This window comes from Theileria annulata, chromosome 4, assembly GCF_000003225.4.
Source record: "Theileria annulata chromosome 4, complete sequence, *** SEQUENCING IN PROGRESS ***".
NCBI classification, from domain to species: Eukaryota; Apicomplexa; class Aconoidasida; order Piroplasmida; family Theileriidae; genus Theileria; species Theileria annulata.
The window spans coordinates 1523465-1540795 of record NC_011098.1 but is presented as its reverse complement, the minus strand read 5'-3'; the positions used below and the strand labels follow the sequence as shown (position 1 = coordinate 1540795).

General features: G+C 33.1%; 7 protein-coding genes across 7 annotated transcripts, besides 15 other annotated features; 5 read left to right on the top strand and 2 right to left on the bottom strand.

Annotated features, from left to right (window-relative positions):
• Nucleotides 1–15: 15 nt before the first annotated feature.
• Nucleotides 16–1167, top strand: TA09990 (uncharacterized protein; the record flags this gene model as incomplete). The annotated part of the gene is made up of 2 exons (XM_948326.1): nucleotides 16–289; nucleotides 326–1167. The coding sequence occupies 2 exons, from the start codon at nucleotides 16–18 to the stop codon at nucleotides 1165–1167; spliced, it is 1116 nt and encodes a 371-aa protein (XP_953419.1).
• Nucleotides 583–651: a sequence feature (1 probable transmembrane helix predicted for TA09990 by TMHMM2.0 at aa 178-200).
• A 145-nt stretch (nucleotides 1168–1312) lies between the features above and the next one.
• Nucleotides 1313–4168, bottom strand: TA09995 (helicase, putative; the record flags this gene model as incomplete). Its single annotated transcript, XM_948325.1, has 1 exon — nucleotides 1313–4168. The coding sequence occupies one exon, from the start codon at nucleotides 4166–4168 to the stop codon at nucleotides 1313–1315; it is 2856 nt and encodes a 951-aa protein (XP_953418.1).
• Nucleotides 4169–4684: 516 nt separating this feature from the next.
• Nucleotides 4685–9469, top strand: TA10000 (uncharacterized protein; the record flags this gene model as incomplete). Its single annotated transcript, XM_948324.1, has 1 exon — nucleotides 4685–9469. The coding sequence occupies one exon, from the start codon at nucleotides 4685–4687 to the stop codon at nucleotides 9467–9469; it is 4785 nt and encodes a 1594-aa protein (XP_953417.1).
• Nucleotides 5729–5797: a sequence feature (2 probable transmembrane helices predicted for TA10000 by TMHMM2.0 at aa 349-371 and 378-400).
• Nucleotides 5816–5884: a sequence feature (2 probable transmembrane helices predicted for TA10000 by TMHMM2.0 at aa 349-371 and 378-400).
• A 369-nt stretch (nucleotides 9470–9838) lies between the features above and the next one.
• TA10005 (vacuolar protein sorting (Vps) 26 homologue, putative) lies at nucleotides 9839–10882 on the top strand (the record flags this gene model as incomplete). Its single annotated transcript, XM_948323.1, has 6 exons — nucleotides 9839–9949; nucleotides 9982–10078; nucleotides 10117–10182; nucleotides 10214–10343; nucleotides 10373–10608; nucleotides 10638–10882. 6 exons carry the CDS (start codon nucleotides 9839–9841, stop codon nucleotides 10880–10882), a joined length of 885 nt encoding a protein of 294 aa, XP_953416.1.
• A 137-nt stretch (nucleotides 10883–11019) lies between these two features.
• TA10010 (uncharacterized protein) lies at nucleotides 11020–13176 on the top strand (the record flags this gene model as incomplete). The annotated part of the gene is made up of 12 exons (XM_948322.1): nucleotides 11020–11119; nucleotides 11224–11403; nucleotides 11441–11628; nucleotides 11753–11916; nucleotides 11981–12173; nucleotides 12208–12330; nucleotides 12362–12475; nucleotides 12507–12725; nucleotides 12755–12807; nucleotides 12831–12855; nucleotides 12886–12975; nucleotides 13006–13176. The coding sequence occupies 12 exons, from the start codon at nucleotides 11020–11022 to the stop codon at nucleotides 13174–13176; spliced, it is 1620 nt and encodes a 539-aa protein (XP_953415.1).
• Nucleotides 13177–13275: 99 nt separating this feature from the next.
• Nucleotides 13276–13907, top strand: TA10015 (uncharacterized protein; the record flags this gene model as incomplete). Its single annotated transcript, XM_948321.1, has 3 exons — nucleotides 13276–13425; nucleotides 13507–13660; nucleotides 13759–13907. 3 exons carry the CDS (start codon nucleotides 13276–13278, stop codon nucleotides 13905–13907), a joined length of 453 nt encoding a protein of 150 aa, XP_953414.1.
• A 176-nt stretch (nucleotides 13908–14083) lies between these two features.
• Nucleotides 14084–14155, bottom strand: a tRNA.
• A 185-nt stretch (nucleotides 14156–14340) lies between these two features.
• On the bottom strand, nucleotides 14341–17089 carry TA10020 (uncharacterized protein; the record flags this gene model as incomplete). The annotated part of the gene is made up of 10 exons (XM_948320.1): nucleotides 14341–14656; nucleotides 14686–14797; nucleotides 14839–14986; nucleotides 15018–15238; nucleotides 15270–15314; nucleotides 15346–15552; nucleotides 15583–15667; nucleotides 15698–16085; nucleotides 16118–16287; nucleotides 16319–17089. 10 exons carry the CDS (start codon nucleotides 17087–17089, stop codon nucleotides 14341–14343), a joined length of 2463 nt encoding a protein of 820 aa, XP_953413.1.
• Nucleotides 14614–14656: a sequence feature (8 probable transmembrane helices predicted for TA10020 by TMHMM2.0 at aa 7-29, 187-209, 230-249, 505-527, 548-570, 574-596, 609-631 and 708-730).
• Nucleotides 14686–14711: a sequence feature (8 probable transmembrane helices predicted for TA10020 by TMHMM2.0 at aa 7-29, 187-209, 230-249, 505-527, 548-570, 574-596, 609-631 and 708-730).
• Nucleotides 14981–14986: a sequence feature (8 probable transmembrane helices predicted for TA10020 by TMHMM2.0 at aa 7-29, 187-209, 230-249, 505-527, 548-570, 574-596, 609-631 and 708-730).
• Nucleotides 15018–15080: a sequence feature (8 probable transmembrane helices predicted for TA10020 by TMHMM2.0 at aa 7-29, 187-209, 230-249, 505-527, 548-570, 574-596, 609-631 and 708-730).
• Nucleotides 15117–15185: a sequence feature (8 probable transmembrane helices predicted for TA10020 by TMHMM2.0 at aa 7-29, 187-209, 230-249, 505-527, 548-570, 574-596, 609-631 and 708-730).
• Nucleotides 15195–15238: a sequence feature (8 probable transmembrane helices predicted for TA10020 by TMHMM2.0 at aa 7-29, 187-209, 230-249, 505-527, 548-570, 574-596, 609-631 and 708-730).
• Nucleotides 15270–15294: a sequence feature (8 probable transmembrane helices predicted for TA10020 by TMHMM2.0 at aa 7-29, 187-209, 230-249, 505-527, 548-570, 574-596, 609-631 and 708-730).
• Nucleotides 15386–15454: a sequence feature (8 probable transmembrane helices predicted for TA10020 by TMHMM2.0 at aa 7-29, 187-209, 230-249, 505-527, 548-570, 574-596, 609-631 and 708-730).
• Nucleotides 16343–16402: a sequence feature (8 probable transmembrane helices predicted for TA10020 by TMHMM2.0 at aa 7-29, 187-209, 230-249, 505-527, 548-570, 574-596, 609-631 and 708-730).
• Nucleotides 16463–16531: a sequence feature (8 probable transmembrane helices predicted for TA10020 by TMHMM2.0 at aa 7-29, 187-209, 230-249, 505-527, 548-570, 574-596, 609-631 and 708-730).
• Nucleotides 17003–17071: a sequence feature (8 probable transmembrane helices predicted for TA10020 by TMHMM2.0 at aa 7-29, 187-209, 230-249, 505-527, 548-570, 574-596, 609-631 and 708-730).
• Nucleotides 17090–17331: the final 242 nt, after the last annotated feature.

Below are 17331 nucleotides of genomic sequence, written 5' to 3'. Positions count from 1 at the left end.
TCCTTTTATCTGAAAATGCAGCCAGTTGGAGTAAAGACTCCAACATCTAATAATCTCAATGAGACTGTTAAACACCATCCCGAAAACATCGAGAAGGCGGATTCGCCTAACCAACTTAAACCTAAAGTTAAACTGGGTAAAAAACAAAGTAGAAGTTCAAAACATCTGGGTGTTTATTCTCCCGTTAATGAGAAAAATCAATTTACAAACAAAATTGAATCCTCTAAACCTTCTAGGGCCCATTCACTTACCCTGACTTCGAATAGGGTAGAACAAGTGAAAACAAAAGGTATCTTGAAATTAGTTACATATTAAGAAGACTCAGGTAGGAAGAGGAGACTGAGGAGGAACAAAAAAATCAACAACAGTTTGGTCGCAAATAATCAATTACTTCAGTCTGAGGCATCATTGATACAGCTGGACCCTGAAATGGAGTTCGCCCACAAACTCTATAACATGAACAATTACAAGAACACATTCCTTCAATATGGACTTAAAAACAGCACTGATAAACCACCTGAACACCAAGACTCTTTCTACACTGAAGATACCTTTTTCATGTCAGACCAGATAAAGCTACCATTATACGTGGGATTCTTCCTATCTGGTTTCTTCGGGTTAATTATTTTGATATTAATTGCAGTTTGGCTGTGGACAGTTTTAAAGTTTGGTGCTCAGGAGGACAAAGAAGCTGATGAATACAGTAAAGCAATGATTAAGGAAGATAGTCCTCAAACTCTGGCTGAATTCAGGGCAGGCAACCCTAACCTGGTAACAATTAGTGACTACATTCTCAACGGGAAGAGGGAAGCTAAGAATGCCTATAAGGATCAAAATTATTCAAATGAAAATTCTGCTTCAGATGAGGACGGACAGAGTCAAGGTGAAGTTACCGGTGACCATATTGAAGGAGAGGAAACCCATGAATATGACGAAGTTTTAGACAGCATCGAAGAGGAATATTCAGAGAAAGCATCCTACACAGACAGGTCATCTTCTTCTAAAGATGGGACACTTGAAAATATTAACCTTGAAGGAATACCAGGACCGGATGACATAAATTACGATGAATACATTGACTGGGAGAATGAAGATTACGAGGATAAATTAGAGGGAGCGGATCGGGAAGAAGATGACAATTCAGATCTCAAAGAATTGTTTGGTTAGACATAGACGCTTTAAATAATTGTGGTCAACTGTATATTATAATTAATGTAGTGAATATATATCTTACAACATTATTAATTTAAAATGATATTTGAACATTTTAGCACATTATATCTTGAAAAAAGTGTTTCATGAGATTGAAGGTTCAGGAATCAGGTGGTCTTTCGTATTTAAAACCAAAATTCGACTTATTTGGCGATTTAAATGAAAAGGGCCCATCTTTAACTCTAGGATTAGGTGAACTGAACTGAGAAGTCCTAGTTTTTTCCAAACAACTTAGTAAGGAGTGGTTGAATTTGTTATTAGAAGTGGCATAATTCGACATTGACTTATACAGGGGCGTACTATTGTATCTGCTGTTTACACTAGATTCATTTGACCTAAATTGTGTATTGTACTCGGATTTTATTGGAACTGGCGAGTCGTAGTTGACCTTCTTTACCAGTCGTGCAGGACTACATGTTTCTCCTTCAAACTGTTTGAAAAATGAACTTAGGCTTTCCGTGCAATCATCCATTTTATTGTAAAGTTTCAGACGGTTTAAAACCCATTTGCTCAAATTTGGTTTCACTGGAACGTATTTAAATCTATAGTCTGCCAACAATATTGCTCCATAATCTCGATTGTGCCTGATCGACCTTCCAACTGCCTGGTTTATTGCTCTAATTGCCTGGCTAGTGTACCAATCATTGGCTAAATTTCCTTTTTCATAGGTTTTGTGTCCGAGTTTGTCAAGGTAGTCCATCTTAAGGGCTGTGTTGTCGTCGAATCTGCTTGGGTATGGTATTCCACAAACAAAAATTCCACGGCAATAATCGTCACTGAAGTCAATACCTTCAGCTAATCTTCCTCGACATATTGCAAAAAACACCGACCCATTCCCCTTGTCTATATTCTCCTTATATCTATTGAAGATATCCATAGTGGTAACCGGTACCACATCGCTATCTTCAGGATTTTCAACAGGCCTTGCCTCCAGATAAACCTTTTTATACATTTCGATTTTGCTATAAATACCAATCTTCTTCCACACTGATGTTGTGTAGTTCATCACATTATAAGAGCAGAAAAAGACCAATACTCCTGCGGGTACATTCTTTACAAAGGATACAACTGCATTTCCTAATTCAGTGATATAATTCATTTTATTTCTAGTGTTAAATGTTGAGGATAACATATTTGGATCTTCTGCATTTCCACTTATTGACCCTACCCAGACTCTGGACGGGTCTATTACATGCTCATTTTGGAGCTTAATGTCGAACTTAACTTGTCCTCCACCTAAATGTCTCTCCAAAACATCCAATGGTCCCAAAGTTCCAGAAGTCAGTATTATTGACCTAGCTCCAGCATTTTTCAACCTTACAAATGTTGGTACAGGCTGTAAACACTTGAACCAGAAAACCTTGGGTATGATTTCTGTGTTATCTTCACGTCTTTTAATCAGTTCAAACCTAGACTCATCCCTCTTAAATTTCTTATTCCATCCATATGATTTAATATCGTCCATATTGGTTTTCTTTAGTTTTTCAAACCTCTCATCGTTTGTAATTATAACGTTGTAATACTGGGGGTAGTCGTTTACTTCAGGGGATAATAGGATGCTAATGAATTTCCTTAACATTGTCAGCAAAATGCAATCTTCTTTCAAGGTCCTATCGCTATAGTGTTTCTTAAAAACCTCTTCATGTTTGCTGTCTTCAATTGTTCCTTTGGTTAGTATTACAACCACTCTGTTTATTGTATTTTCAACATCCACTTCCTTTAGTTTATCATACTCCATTTTCCCGTTCATATAATCAAGGACACTCTGACCTCCATAGACTAAATGATCTTTGTTCAGCTCTTTAATTACCCAACGCGTTCCTATATGATCTTTTGAGTCTCTCCTAATATCAAAGCTTTCATTGTTTAACAATGTAATACCAGTTAGGAACTCGTCTGTATATTGAAGGCTTAACCCAATTGAATTTAGAATTGAAAAATCGATTTCATTCTCATTAATTCTGGTTGGGTCTTCGGATATATAATCTTTATAAAAGATTCCAAATCTTTTCAGTGTTTCAATATATTTTCCTATGTCAGTTTGCTTAATTTCAAATGATGCTCCCTCTTCGGCAACTTGTTCAGCATTATGTGCTTCATCTATTACTAAGATTGAATCTCTAATATCGATATCCACTGCATCTCTAATATCTGGTGAAAGGAGATAGTTATATGGAAGGAGTATAAGGTCTGCATGTTCCTGGCCTTCTTTGACTGAGAAATATGGGCAAAAGTGTTTGTTTTTTCCAGTTTCAACCATATCTTCTATATCCATTAGACGTTCGAACTGAAACTGCTTTGAGTTTTTATCTCCTCTCATAGTGTTAAAATATTCACATTTTCGTTCTTGTACTAATGCTTTGCAAAAGTTTGCAAGAACTTCTCCTGTCATTTTACCCCTTAAGGGATTGATACACAATTGATCTCTGGATGCCAATAAAACTCCCTTCAATCCTCTCAGGTTGAACTGCCTACTATATTCAGTTTTTTCAACCTCACCCACTACTTGTTTAAGTTGGGAATGTGTTCTTGATGCATACATTATTTTAATTCTTTCTGGTTTTATTTCCGACTTTTTTTCATCATCTAAAACCGAAAGTGGCCTATAATCTACAATTTTTTTATCTAAGTCTTCTTCTACTGGTTCTGGTTTAACTGTTCCATATTCTATTTCCTCTTCCTTCACTTCCTCTTTTACAGTTTTTGGTTTAACCACATCATCTTTTGTTTTCTTGACTTTTTTAACCATTTTATTCCACAGCAAGGTTGCCAGTGTTGAGCAAATTAGCGATAGCGTCTTACCAGTTCCCGTTGGGGACTCAAGTAAGGCATTTTTGGACTCTTTTATTGTTTTTATTACATGTTCCATGTAAGATCTTTGACACCTGTACGGATAGAAGGGGAATTTGACGTCAATTCCATCTATCACAACTCCGGATTCTGAAATTTTACTCATTATTAAAATCCAGCTAAATATAATACATTTATTCAGTAGATAAGATTTAAGATGTGTAAAAGTTTGATTAGAGTAAATTCTAAAATTCTCCCCTCAACATAGGATGGAAAAAATAAAAATAGTAAATTAAATTTTGTTATCTACTGAAAAACACATTTAGATAAAAATAATTTAAAATACAACAACGATTTTTTTAAATAAATCTAAATATTATTTTACACAACATACACATTTTTAGATGTAACATTATTATATTTTTTCATCCATTATTTGTAATATATTACCTACATATCACTTTATTTTTTTATAAATATATTTTAAATTACAAAATTTAAAAGATCAGCTCATTTATATTTAATTTTTTGTTTTTTCCTTTTTCCATTCCTTCTGTAATTAATATTGAGACGATGAGAAAGTTTCCTAATTTCTTTGTCATTCCTACAACTTTTTTTAAAATTTCTAAAATAATACAGCTTCTTCTATTCCACTTTTTCAACGGAAGCCGTGATTTAGGCTATGTCAAACCTAACTAAGCTATCCACTCAAGTTTCTTCACTAGGTTCCACTTCAGCAATACTTGAATCATTAAATAAGTTTATTGATTCCTATAATGACACATACAACAATTTGTACCTAACTTCTAACCTACAAGATTTGAAGAAGTTTATAAGTGATTCGATATCCTCTTTCGAAGATATCACATTATCTCAACTATCAGTGAAATCAGAGAACCTGTTAATTAATAATTTCGTTTCGTTGTCGAAAATCAATTATTCAATAAATTTAGGATATGTGTATAATCTTAATATCCCGGAAAATAATAGCCAACACCCAAATATTTTGCTAAAATTCTTATTATCAAACAATGTCGTCATACACAACAACAATGAAAGATTCTATATACCCGAACTCGACCTTTTGGTCACAAAATATCGGATTTATAACGTACTATACCTATGCTTTGTGGATATATTCATTAGGCTGTCGGAATTTGAAACAGCATTCGAGAAAATTTTGCAACTCGGATTTGTACAATACTATTTAAGAGTAGAAATCAGTAATACAGTGTTCAATTGGGATCAAGAAATCACGGAAAAATTGGGAAAGAATTATGAACAAATAGTCAGAGAACTTGATAGAAGAGGGATTTATCTATCAGTTAAGAAGCAGTATAAAAATGATCATTCAATAATAGAACACGTAATTAACTATTTTGGTGACAGAATTGATCTAGAAATATGGTCAAGAATATTTAAATTGTATATAAATATAGATTCAATATACAACACACTGAACAAAATAGAGTCATTTCCAAATTCTGTGAAAAAAATCATACTTTCAAATGTGAAATTCTACTTCACAGAAGCCCCGAGGAGAAATATATCAATAAAACCCAGTAAGGATGGTTCATCACCTGAATTCATTTTCGAAGATGAATATGAGGCTGTCGAGTTAAGTCTAGTTTCTGAAACACCAAACAACTGTATGAAAAAATTCGCAGACGAAAAGAGTTTATGGGAAATGGCAGGAAGAATTTCAAAGAGTTTTGTCATGACACACGTGTTTGGAGTAAACTTCCCGCTGCAATGTTTCTTTGCGGAGGGAATGATGATGTTCTGCCACCTGTGCAGAGATTTATACCACGACATTTATTTCATGGTTTACTCAGTTCTGTTTGAAATCCTACAGATCTTCGTAGGAATTAACCTGTATTACAGGTATCAGAGAAAAAGAGAACTCTCAGTCAAGCTGTGCTGCGGATTCCCAAGAATATTTAAACTCAAGTTGAATCATAGCCTAATGCCACCCATTTTCCAACTGGTCTATAACCAACACCTATCGCAAGCAAAACGTAGAGCAATCTCACCAGAGTTTATAATTCCAAACTTTCTAGTCAAGTCGTCAATGGTCAACAAGTTCAGAAATCCAATTCTGGGAATTTTTGAGGTTTCTCCACTACTGAAAACTGATATGGAGCATAACTTTCTATTCCACGCACACAACGCAATGGACTCTAAACCAATGCTTTATGAAAATTTTAAAATACTACCAAATAAAGATACTAACCGTTCTGAAGAACCGGTAGAATTTTATTTGGATTTCAATGAATTTGATAATTTGAGAGGAGAATATAAATCAAGAACTGTGTTGAATACAATGGAAATGTTGACTATAAACGGAGTAAAGATATCAAAATTCGAAAAAAAGAACCCTGAATTCAATTATATACATTTTTTAAGATCATTATACTGTAAAAAGAATAGGGTGAGAATTAAAAACTTTGATAAAAAGGAATACTCGTTTAGCGACTATCATTTAGCATTCATATACTCAGATGAAGGAAGTTGGATAATTAAAGGGTACCCGGATAACATATTGTCAGTGATAATGACGATATCATTCTTTGTTGATGACGTGTACATGCTTATACACTACTCACAATCACTGGAGTATCTAAAATATAAAGATACACTCAAGACAAAGAACAGAGCATTTGTACAGACATTGTTACCGTTTTTTCCAAAAAGATCATCAAAGGATGCGAAGAAGATAATATTGTTCCAGAAACACATTAAGAAAAAGTTCAGATCGCAGTTGATATCGTCGAGAAATTTCATACCATTCATCCCCAACGTCAAAAAGAGCTATTCGAAGTTCACGAAGATCATGCTGAAACCCGAAGCCAGACCAAAATGTGAAGTTTACATCAAAAATAACCAAGGACATGAATCTAAGATATCATTTAAAGTAACATCAAGGAAAAGAAGAAATAATATTTCACTCCAACCATTCAGGCGCAGAAAAGTTAATCCCATGTTAAGCTCCAATAAGGGCTCGTACGGAAAATCATACGTCGACCCTGATTTTAGATACAGCACAACAAACCTGAGATCACTTTATAGGTATAACTCAAATCTGACATCATTCTTACATTCATACACAATTGGAGAAAATATAGATAATAACATGTTCTTTGGAACGCCATCAAAGTGTATACACCTCTCGTTTGGAATATCATTTAAAGATTGCAATTTCTGTAACAAACTAAACAACTTTAAGCATATAAGTCACCTATTGTACCTAATAGACCTGTTATCCCATCACCTGTTCACTTTAAACTCAACGTACTCCACAACTACAGGTTTATTTGGAAACTATAAAAGTAAAACAAGAGTAAAAACAGTGTATGAACCAAGTGATTTAATGGGAAACACAATAAAAAGTGTTGGGAGTTTGGATTTATCATCAAGGTTCTCGGAAATTATGTCACAAATTGACAAGAACTTCCAACACAAGTTGTTTACATATAGTATGAATGAGTACCCATTTAAGCTACTGAAGGAGTGTCTTGAAAACACAATTTTTTTGTCACTATCGACTGCATTCCACGAAAGCTACTACAATCACTTGGTTTCAAGGCTCGCAATATACCACCTGATGAAGGGAAGATTTAACATAGCACTCTCCCTGATGATCCAGACACTCTCTGAATCCAATATTTACAAAATCAATTACGGAGGGTCAGAATCACACTTGAGAGAAAATTATTTGTGTGATTTCGATAAGCTGTTTAAGGTACAACTAATAAATAAAATATACATTGAGCTTTTGAATGATTTCTATACATTCAGAAAGTTCAACAATATTACTGGGGAGAGAACATTCGTATATGATCATTCGGAGTCTGATTCAAAGGAGAATAGGAACCATGAACATAAATTATGCTTAATGACGGGATATTCGTACCTGATGGAAGCACAATCGAAATTCATGACCACAATGTCGATAATAGATAAGAGTTTTCGTGAATTCGGTTCTAGCGTTGATGTAAAACAAAGATTTTTATTTGCAAACAGAGAAGATGATTTTAGTAATAAAACTGTAGAAACGGACGAATACAAGTATACAATGAAACTAGGAACAGAAGTATTGCTCAAGGCAGTAAGACTAAACCCTACGGATTATAAGTCATGGTATTACCTGGCCCAATGCAGTATGTGCTCAAACGATTTTCACTTCGCATACAAGTGCTGCGAACGTTCAATTGAGTGCTTTGACTCATCATTGGCGTCACTTCTGACAATGGTCGTTTGCAATAGTACAAGGATCAGAACCTGCTCACCCTTCATTACGGATGATAAAACTTGGGAAGAGTACCTCCAGAAAAATTCTTTTGAAAATGCAGTGTCTTTCAGATCAATACCTTCACCAATGGAACCAATTTTTGAGGTTAAATTAAACACTAAAAAAGAGTTGGAAGAACACCTTAAAAAATACGTTGGAGGTGATCCAGAAAGTTCAATAATTGTCTTGAATTCACTACAAGGCTTTGAAAACATCTATGTATCAAGCGCGATTCTGCAAATGATGGCTAGACTGGGAACTAAATTTAATTCTTTATTCCCATGGGAATATAGGTATCTGAACAAGTCTCAAAAGGATATAAAGGTGAATGAGGATGATCGAGAATTAACAACAAATTTGTTATCAGGGTTCAGAAATTACGTAAAAAAGATGGTTTCAGGTTCAGTAGAGGTGAAGTTCATGTTGTGCTCAGTACAGTTTATTAGTCTTGTCTTGGAACTATTTTTCTCGAAGAAGTTTAACATGAGATGCAGACACCATAGTAGAAAAATACAAGGACAATACACTTGCGGACTTAGTCTAAATTTTATAGAAGAGGAACTTTACGGCTGGATAACATGTATTGAAGTGTTATCGCAAATAGGAGAAGTTGAAACTTCAAGAATTCTGCTCCCAATTCTGGACGTGTACATGGATTACCACCTCCTGGATAGGCCGAGTAAAAAGAAGTCCGACAAAAACCCTTGTAAAATAAGTCACAGGAATAGAAATAGGAGAAAATTAGTGCAGAGGTACTTTGGCCAGGATCCTTTCGGTCGCATTGACGTTCAACTAGAAATAAAGTATATAAACGTTTACACAAAGGCACATAACATATCGAGTAAAGAATCCCTAAAGGAGTTGATGGAAGAAGTTATGAAATTAAACACGAAGTATTCATACAGGAAACTACTAATGTTACAGAACAGAATTCATGCGGGGCTCGGAGAATATAGCAACTCAGTTGAAATTGGGAACCAGATACACAGAACGACCATGAAAATTTGGAAAAACACAGACTTTGACTTGGAACATAAAAGCCTTTTGGCATTTGCGTACTCACTAGATATGACAGGAGAGCATGAGAAATCAGAAAAAATCACTACATTCGCAGACCAGATTCATCTAACAACACCAGTGCTAAAGCTTGACCTAAGCCTCAGTGTGCCGTTGTGATAAAATTTTAAAAACAACCCCAATAGTAATATATTTATTATTCACATTAAATATTATATAAAATTAAAATTATTATGCTTTAAATATAATAAAATTTACCAAGATTCCTAATTTCATACACAACTTTCCATGATGGTGCCTAGAGCAAACGTTTATAATAATTTTTTGGGAATCGTACATTAATCTATTATTTTTATGGAATAAACATTATTATAATTATTTATTAGTCTTGGAATAAAGACCAATCATCGCAAACATTTATTTACTATAACACAGCATAAAAATGGTAAGAACATTCAGAGAACATTAGACCATTTATACTATAATGCCCACACATCATCAAGTAATGTCATTTGTGTTCAGTTGTCTATGATATTCGGGAATGCGGTCAGCCTAGACATCGAAATCGACACGGATCCAAGCAGATCGTTTGTTTTTGTCGATCCTGTACAAAAAGGAGCCAAATGTCCAATATTTTCAGTATTTTCAAAGAAGATTTTATATTATTTCAGGAAGGAGAAGATATAAGTGGAACAGCATTCATAAGTATAAAGCCAGGAAAACGACTTGAACACGGAGGAATCAAGGTTGAACTCATCGGCCAAAGCGGTAGTTTAAAATTTTAAAATTTAAAAAATTTTTATTAGACACTTTATATGATAGAGCCGGTGTGTACGACTTTTTCGTCATGTCAAAGGAAATTGAGCCGCCAGGTATCTTTTAGTCATATAAAATTACATTTAGGAACACTAACCGAGAGCAAACAGTATAAATGGAAGTTTCCCCTGGTTGGATTGGAAAATGAAACTTATTGGGGAGTAAATATTAGGTTGTACTACTTCATTAGGATAACAATAATTAGAGGATATGGAGGGTAACTTGTGTGTTCTTAATATTGTATAGGAATATAACAAAAGAGTCAAGCTTTGCAGTCCAAAACTTAGCGCCACAACCTGAGATCAATGACACAATTAAGATGGAGGTTGGGATTGAAGACTCACTTCATATCGAATTCGAATATAACAAGTCAAAGTACCACCTTCGAGATGTTATACTGGGGAAGGTCTACTTTCTTCTGGTCTCAATAAGCGTTAAATTCATGGAAATCGCTATACAGAGGGTTGAGACCATAACTTTAGGTTAGAAGCTCTATTTAAACTTCTTTTAGGTCGGGTTGTTGTTAATGAAACAGTCACAGTGACGAACTTTGAAATCATGGACGGCTCCCCAATTAAAGGGGAATGTATTCCAGTTAGATTATATTTGGATGGACTGGACGTATGTCCGACATATAAAAATGTCCAAAACAAGTTGACAGTCAAGCATTACATTAACCTCATGATCGTTGATGAGGACGATAAACGTTATTTTAAAAAACAGGAAATTGAACTCTGGAGAAATCACCTCGGATAACACTAACCTCGCCTAATTTCATGCTTTCATTTTAATTATTCACGTATTTATTTTTCTTCCTAGGTGGGAAATTGAGGAGAAAATTCCTCGAATTTATTCAATTGAATGAAATCCAGAAATTTACAAAATACTAAATTATGTCCAGAAAATCCAAAAACAAAGCGCTAGAAAGTTTGATTCATGATTTTGATAAATGTCTCTCGGAACTTTTGGTTTGCAAGGATAAGCTGATTGCAGGTATTCTAGAAACTAATTTGGATGAACAGATTGCAATGATATAAAAAACTTGTGTAATGACCATGATAACTTCAATTTTGTTCTTAAAAACTTAAGGTAACTAGTTGGTTCTGAGAGATCCTTTAGAAGGAGCATCGCTAAAACAAATTTAATTTTTCAGAGGAACAAGACAAAATATTCAGAAATATGCAGGGAAAATGACAGACTCGAGGCATTAGTAACAAGTGCTGAACTTGAATTCAAAGAAAAATTAGTTACTAGAAATAATTTGTCGGCAAAAGAAGGTTAAACTAAACTGAGATATTATACAATCATGTTTAGAAGAACAAAGAAGAATTACGAAAACCTTTTTTGAGGCTATTAATCAGAAAAACTGTCTTATAAACAACTTAATATTGCACATCGAGGAATATGAGATTGTATTTTTATTCAAATATCACAGATTTCAGATATTAAGAAAGAAAAGCGCAATTTTATCATCAATGTTGAACGATCTAGAGAAAACACAAGTTAGAATTTTAATCCAAATTAATTGAAACAGAACCAAATCGACCAATGTTTAAAGTTATACTCTGAAGAAATCAATATTCTGAACAATAGAATAGTATTTGTTCGACTTTATAAAATTATTAGGATGACAAGAACTCTGACATAGAGAAATTGAAAAGGCTGGTTAACAGCTTAAAGAATGAGTTGGATTCAAATTTAAATGTTTTGGAACAAAATAAGGAGGAAATTAAATTATTGGACAATGAAATAGCAGAATTAGAAAGGTCTAACACAAAAATTTCCAATGAGTATGTTCTATACTATTTTCTAAATACTATATAATATGTATATGCAATCATGTATAATATACAGGCTATGCGAAATCGATTCTATGATAGAATTAAATAAAAAAGAATTAAACTCGTTAGAAGAGAGAATTAATGATAAAAACATCGAATACGATCTAATAAAAAGTGAAATCTCCTCAATTGAGTCTAAAATAAACTCCCAAATATTATCTGTAAAGGAAAGGCAAATGACCAATGAGGAGATTAGGAACAAAATTGTAAGAAAACTTTATTATTTACAAAAATATACAGAAATCAGTTATGGAAATGATTAAAACTCTAAATGATAGTATAAATCACATTACAAAGGAAATTACGATAAACTCGGGTTTTATCAATAGGCGTAATGAAAGAATTAAGAACTTATCTATTAAAGTATTTTAAAATTTGATAATTTTCCTTTTAGATTGATTGGTTTATATATAAATCTGATGAACTAACTAATAAGATAAGGAACTTGAGGTCCTTATCAAATGAGTTAAGTGATCATAAGTATAAGCAAGAGGGTCTGGTTGAGGAGGTACACAAATATTATTTAATTTCAATTTTAGTCACACCGTCTTGATTCAGAGTTTTATAAAATGTCTATCATTGAAAACAATCTACTGGTAGTTTTAATCTTATTAATAAACGTGTATCAGAATGAGATAGATAAAATCAAGGCCAAGATAGAGGATTTGATGAATGAGAGAAGTACAAATAATGAAATTTTAGGGGATAAAAGCAAAATGTTAGAGAAAATAACTAAGGAAGAAGAGTTATTAAATCAGGTATCTAACTCAAAACTATCTATTTTCAGGAATTAAGTGATCTAAAGGGTAAACTTGCTGAAATATCAGAGAAGAAAGAAAGGTAAAATCAAATAATCTGAATAGTTTTAGGAATAATGAGAAGAAAAGAGTAAATCATTCTAAATTATATATTAATTAGTATCTAAAAAAGAAGTTTGAAAGAGAATTAACTAGAGAGTTTGAGAAAGTATCAATTGAACTTGAAGAAAAAACGAACAAAATCCTACAGGTTTAAGAAATTTACGATATCAATAAATAGAGCATGAATCAAAATTCGGATTCCGAAATAAAGGTGTTTGAAAACATGATGGAACTAAGGCTAAAAAACACCAGGAATGATCATGAGATCATAATATTAGAAAAAAGGAACGTAATAGAAAGTCTTGAAAAAGAGTTAAATTCTCTAGAAACTATAGAGAATAATAAATGATAATTTTGATAATAAAAATTCATGAAATTTATACATAATTTCAACCCTATTTAATACACATTCTGATTTCAAATAACAAATTCTTCCATTTTGTCGTCAATGGATGATTCAACCGATTCAGATAAATTTTATACTCTAATTCAGAGGTCTCCTGTTTTGGAATCTCTTAAAGATACTCTGGATCAAATGGTTGAAGGTTTCTATATCCGAAAGGACACCTCCGATAAAATATTAAAGGAAGCTTCCAAAGTAAACACATTAGGTTTAATTATTACTTATACATTTCAAATTTATATCCTATACACATTCATTTATTTTTTTATTATCTAGCAATTTGTGATGGTATTGAACAACAACAAATCTCTGCTGCCAAAGTGCTACGTATTTGGTCAATTGGCTCAATACAGCTATTTTAATAAATCTTGGGTTTTCAACATAAAGAATCCAGTGATGTTTCAGTACTTGGACCCTGATAATATCAATGGTATGAAACTTCTCATCCATACATTTTAAACTTAATCCATCAAAAATAGTAATTAATTTTTATTTAAAATTTATTCAGCAAAAATATAAATTGTCCAGATCCTTTCGACATCGACGTAGTGGATGACTACACACCACGGGCAAGGTCCAGTCTCACAAAGGACCTTCCCAAACATTTAAATTCAATGAATTCAGAAAGATACTGCCTAAACGGCTATTTAAAAATAATCGGAACTGAGGATATTTAGTATTAATATTCCCTTGTAAATTTTAAATTAATCTAGCAATTTTACCACTCTTACGCATTTAATATATAACTATATATTTTTAATATCCAAAACAAAATTATAAAATGTTTATTGTTTTTATGATAAAATGGTTTCATGTTAAATCATTTAAGTATTAGTATTCGTCTTGAAGGAGAGCGTCTGTAGTCCAACGGTTAGGATATCTGCCTTCCAAGCAGGCGACCCGGGTTCGACTCCCGGCTGACGCACTTTTTTATAATTAATTTCGTACAAATATTTTAAAAAGGAAGATTATTTTTTACAATCATTGAACTCAATAAGATCCCGAATATCACAAGGATGCATATAGCACACCTGAATGATGTGGATCATCTTTTGACTTAGAGGTTTCAAGTTGATCTGGTAAAAGGAGTTTATAGATTGTATAACTGTATCAGTATAAGAGCCATACATGAGGAGCCAAGTGGTCTAAATTGTTTTTTAAGAAAGTTTTGAAGCTTACCACAGGAGCTATATATAAAATTGTATTTAAGAATGGAGATAACTTTTTGCTCTGACTGAAAACACCTGACATCATAAACTGCATAATAGAAACGCAAAGAAGCATTGATTTTACTGCCATTTTCGATATATCTCCTGATGTGTCAAACGGAAACTGCGATAAATTGTATGCGATATTATGTCTGTCGACATAGAATCTTACTGCAAAATAGAGCGCAGCTAGCGGAAGGAGGTATGGAATAAATAACCTAAATGACATATTAACACTAAAAAATACCCGAATGAAAGAGCCAAGGTGAACACAGATAAATGGTAAGCATACCAGTATCCCAAATCAAAAAATGGTACCCCTTCATCAGTGTTAAATACTGCTTGGTTGAAATATCTTACTGAACTTATATTAGAAAAGTAAATGAGTAGTTAAACTTACATGCCAGTGGCGATAATTGAAGTAGTTGGTTGCATGGAACCAACAGGCTGGCATTGATTATGTAAGTTGTGACGTATTTCCACGATGTGTTAATCAGTATTCTTCCCAACTCCACTGAAAGTAGATCTACATTCCCATCGAAAACTCTCTAAACGTAAGATGAACCAATGATTACAAACCCAAATTGCGATCATAGATGCCAGGAGTGGTACAAAGATGGTACTTGTGAACAAGTATACAACGTGCTCGAATAGAAGGTATTTTTGAAATCGAGTATGGGTCCATATCCCTAAAATAATTATAAACTCGAAAATTTTACCAATGTTCTTGGTGAGGAAAAATATAAGATTAGGGTGTACAGCAGAGTTGATAAACAAGGTAACCAAGGACTGAATGATACCTAAATACTATTTAGGTTCTAACCAATTTACCATGCCAAAATGACGAGTTGATGAGTTGTGCAACTCCTTCGTTATCTAACAAATCTTATTAATAATGTAAAATTACTCTTTGGTCCGTTATATCTCCTTATTATGTTCAGTTTTGCCAGAAAATAGGTCACAAGTACGTAGAAAAGTATTACCACGAAATTGATTAAAAATCCTCTTAGTAAAATCTCGTTAGCTGATCTGCTGAGGTTTAGCCATATTATATCCTTTGGGTGAGGTGCTGGTGAGATTAGCCAGTTAAACATCGATTCTAGAATTTTCTTATCTGAAAAGTATTTTTAGAATAATTCTATACCTCTCAGGATATGCATAACCAAGTTTGAGTCTGCAAAAGACACAAAACAGATTCTAGATGATGTTGTTTGAACCTTTCTCTTTTCCTAAAGTTTCATGTTTTCTCAAAAACCTACTTCATCTATCTCTTTTTTTAGATTTTTAATTGTCATAATTCTTTTAATAAATCTACTCTTCCTCCTTCCGTATCTGCCATATATATCTCTATCAGAGCTATCACTCCTCTTATGTTCCGATTTATTTTTTTGGGGTGAGTAGTGAAGGTTGTGGCAAGAAAATGACCTAATTTTCAAACTATCTGACCTAGGCAGATCTCTAAAAAGTGATGTTGAGCTATAAAATCTTTTCAGTTTGGATTTAGGTTCTAGATTAATCAGATCTTCATCTACTTCATGTTGTTTCGATTCAGAAGATTTATGACTCAATTCAAACCCAGGAACTATTGAAATGGAGTCATATAGTCCTGCCAGTTGTAGTTTCGCATATTCCAGCTTGTTTTCTAAACTGAAAAATATTTATACTAATATTCTACTAACATCAGCCTTCGGCTATGGTTCATGACAATGTGAGCTGAGATGACTTGACCAGGGAAATAGTTATCGAAGTGGTTATATATTACTGAAGGGTCAGTTACTGCTTTATCAAATCCATATATCATCAATGTATGTAGTTGAGGCCTCAAAATTGCACTTAATTGTTTATTTCCCTAAAAGTTGTGTTCACATAAATTCCATTACCTCTAAATGATCTCTAAACTTCATAATGAAATAATATGTTACAAATGAGTAGACCCAGGTTGCAATGTACAATGCCCAGGTCGTTGTTTTCGAGTTTAACATATCCTGAAATGTGTAATTCAGAAATCTATATGGTTCCTTTTGGAACAAGAAGATGATAAAAACTAGAATGTTTATGGAAACAGAAAATAAAAAGCATATCAGTAATAGTCTACAGCTCTGTCCCATAAAGTTTAGATATAACTTTGCTTCATTATTATGTATTCTCTTTGAACAATCATATAACAAATAACTCCACCATGTTGTGCTGTTTTTATATTTGTGTAAGGTTTTTGCCAGTCTTCTGGCTCCTGGAATTTCATCTGTACCGATAGATCCACTAGTGTCTCTAATAGTAATAATTAGATTATCCATCGAATCAGATGAACGTATATTCTTATCGTCGAATTTTCCTGACGAGAACGTCTTAGAATTTGTTAGTTGATCCAGGTATGTATCTGAATGTGTATATGGCAAATTAGTAAAAATACCTTTTTTAAGCAGCAAACTGGTCAATTTAGCTGGATTAAGGTTCCTTTCATCGAATATTTGTTCATTTTTATCACTTAATTTCTTTTTAAGCCGAATTTTCCGGCTAGAGAAACCATTGTGTACAAGAGAAATGATAAATAGCCGATATTTGGACCATAAATAGAGAGATAACGAAAGAGCTGCTATATCGAATATTACAATAGCTATAAAGGCCAAATAACTGTAATCATCAAAACTCATTATCGAAAAAAATTAGTTTAATCAACTTTTAAATGTGTTTTAGTGTAACACATTTTAAGGACATAATATATAGCATATTTTAATTTATTTTAATATTTGTGATAATTAAAATTTAATTTAAAATGTGTATAAATTTGACTTTGGAATTTGTTGCTTGTCCACCACTTAACTGCTAAGCACTACCAAACCTCCATATAATTTATTTATTTGACAAATATACAATGTTTTAAGTTGTAAAATAG